Source organism: Propithecus coquereli, unplaced genomic scaffold, assembly GCF_000956105.1.
Source record: "Propithecus coquereli isolate 6110/MARCELLA unplaced genomic scaffold, Pcoq_1.0 Scaffold41, whole genome shotgun sequence".
NCBI classification, from domain to species: Eukaryota; Metazoa; Chordata; class Mammalia; order Primates; family Indriidae; genus Propithecus; species Propithecus coquereli.
The window spans coordinates 5,704,223-5,706,142 of NW_012149841.1; the positions used below are offsets into that span (position 1 = coordinate 5,704,223).

Below are 1,920 nucleotides of genomic sequence, written 5' to 3' on the forward strand. Positions count from 1 at the left end.
TGTTTCATGACACATAGAACATTAAATTTTTCTACCAAACATTAACTAGACACCTTCCCTCTGCCTCTGCTAATGCTGATGGTATAGAATAATAAGTTATACTTAAGTATTTTCAATTGCATTTCAAGTGCTTTGAAACCTTAGTTTTAATCTCTGGCTTAAAGGAAGAGGACTATCCAAACAAGTACTAGAGTTGTCTTCTTTCTTATGACATTGTAGAAAACTCAGAGAACTTTTTGCTGGATCTTGGAAACAGTTTTCTTCATTTCCAGCTGCTTTATAAGACCTGACATACTGTTCAGTTTCTTTGATATGTATCTTAGGGCTACTCGACTTGTGGTCAATTTCTTTGAATTGGGCTGGATTATGCTTCTGAGATCTGTGCTTCACTTTTCGAGTTTTGTACTTAGCTTTCCCAAACACTGAGGCACTTTCTTCATCAGACGAATGTCTGTCAAGGCAAACACTTTTCTTCATTACAATTTTCTGAGTGTTTTGCATATCAATTTTTCTTCTGTGATCTAAAACAGTATTTGGTGGCCCAACTGTAACGGTGGAGGTCTTCACAACTGGGTTATTAAAATAAGGTATAGAAGTATTGACTTTATAGTTTCCTTGAAGCACATGGTCTCCTTTTAGAACTTTAGAGTTTCTGGATTCATTTTGCAAATGAATTCCTGGAAGATCCTTTGAAAGACGAGATGGACAATCAGAACTACTATTACCAGTGCCAGATTCTTTTACCCTGAGTAGGGATGGTTTCAGGTTGACATCTGGCTGTACATTATCCTGAGTATATGATGATTTTATGTATATTCGTTCCTTTAAAGGCAAATCCTGAAGATATAAATCTCTAATGCCAGAAAGTAGATGCTCTTCAGGACTAATCTTATGAAGATCCCAATCCAACACTTTATTGCTGTTTGTGGTGCATGTTCCTGATTCACATAACAATTGTTCTGGGATATTTTCAAAGTCATCGGGGATGACTGATAGCTCTGAATCAAGTTCTGATTTTAAACCATGAGAGAATGTGTTCCTTTGAATAGCTGGAGAATTACTAAAAGAAGTACTTTCCCAGTCAATGGTACTCAAGTGTAGATCAGCAATCACAGACATATTATGAGATGAGGTACTGGGTTGACTGTGTTCTGAAGTTAAAGACTTATTGACAGCTTTAATTTGCTGTATAGCCAAAGGTCTTGGAGAAGATATGAACTGTTGTTTTTGTGTATTCAAACAGGAAGCATCTTCAGGTAAACACAAGCTATTCAATGAGGCAGAAATAGATTCCTGTGGTAATGTAGAATCAGGAGAAATTTCCAAGTTTAACTTGGAATTTGGCTTAGGAAAGATTTCACATGTGGGTTTTATAGTCATGCGTGACTGAAAACTCATTATATCATCTGATTCTGGCAAATTGTTTTCTTTAGGTGTAATTTTCATGCCTAAAAAGAAAAAAAATATATAATTAACATCTATTTTCTTTTCCTTACCTTAGATTTAAAAATTAAAGAGTTCAGATTAGAAAGTTTCTACATGAGCAGTTTTTTTGCCTGGGTTTTGTCTCAGTGCATTCCTAGAAATATTATAAAATATTTTCCTCTGGAAACAATGTTTTTTTTTTCCCTTTTTTCCTAACCACTAGATCACCAGGGATGGAAACAATGTTATAAATGAGTTGTTTTCCTCACTGAGTTCTGGGAAATAAAGAAAGTGTATTTAATACCCAAATTATGTTATGCACAGTAGTTGCTCAATAATTGGTTAGTATCATTATTACTATTAACACTTGGTTAAGTTAGTAGACACAGAACAGGATGGTTTACTCCTCGCTTTGCAACTTTAAAAGGAAGTTGAAGAAATGTGAAGACAAAGAAACAAGAATACAACTCTAACTGATGATTTTTTTTTTTTTTT

At 34.4% G+C, this 1,920-nt stretch overlaps 1 protein-coding gene across 1 annotated transcript in view; it reads right to left on the reverse strand.

Moving 5' to 3' along the window:
• Nucleotides 1-123: 123 nt before the first annotated feature.
• Nucleotides 124-1,920, reverse strand: part of GEN1 (GEN1 Holliday junction 5' flap endonuclease) — a 22,721-nt gene continuing 20,924 nt past the window's right edge. Inside the window, exon 8 of the mRNA XM_012653066.1 lies at nucleotides 124-1,448. Within this exon, the coding sequence (XP_012508520.1) occupies nucleotides 124-1,448 (1,325 nt within the window). The remainder of the gene's footprint in view (nucleotides 1,449-1,920) is intronic.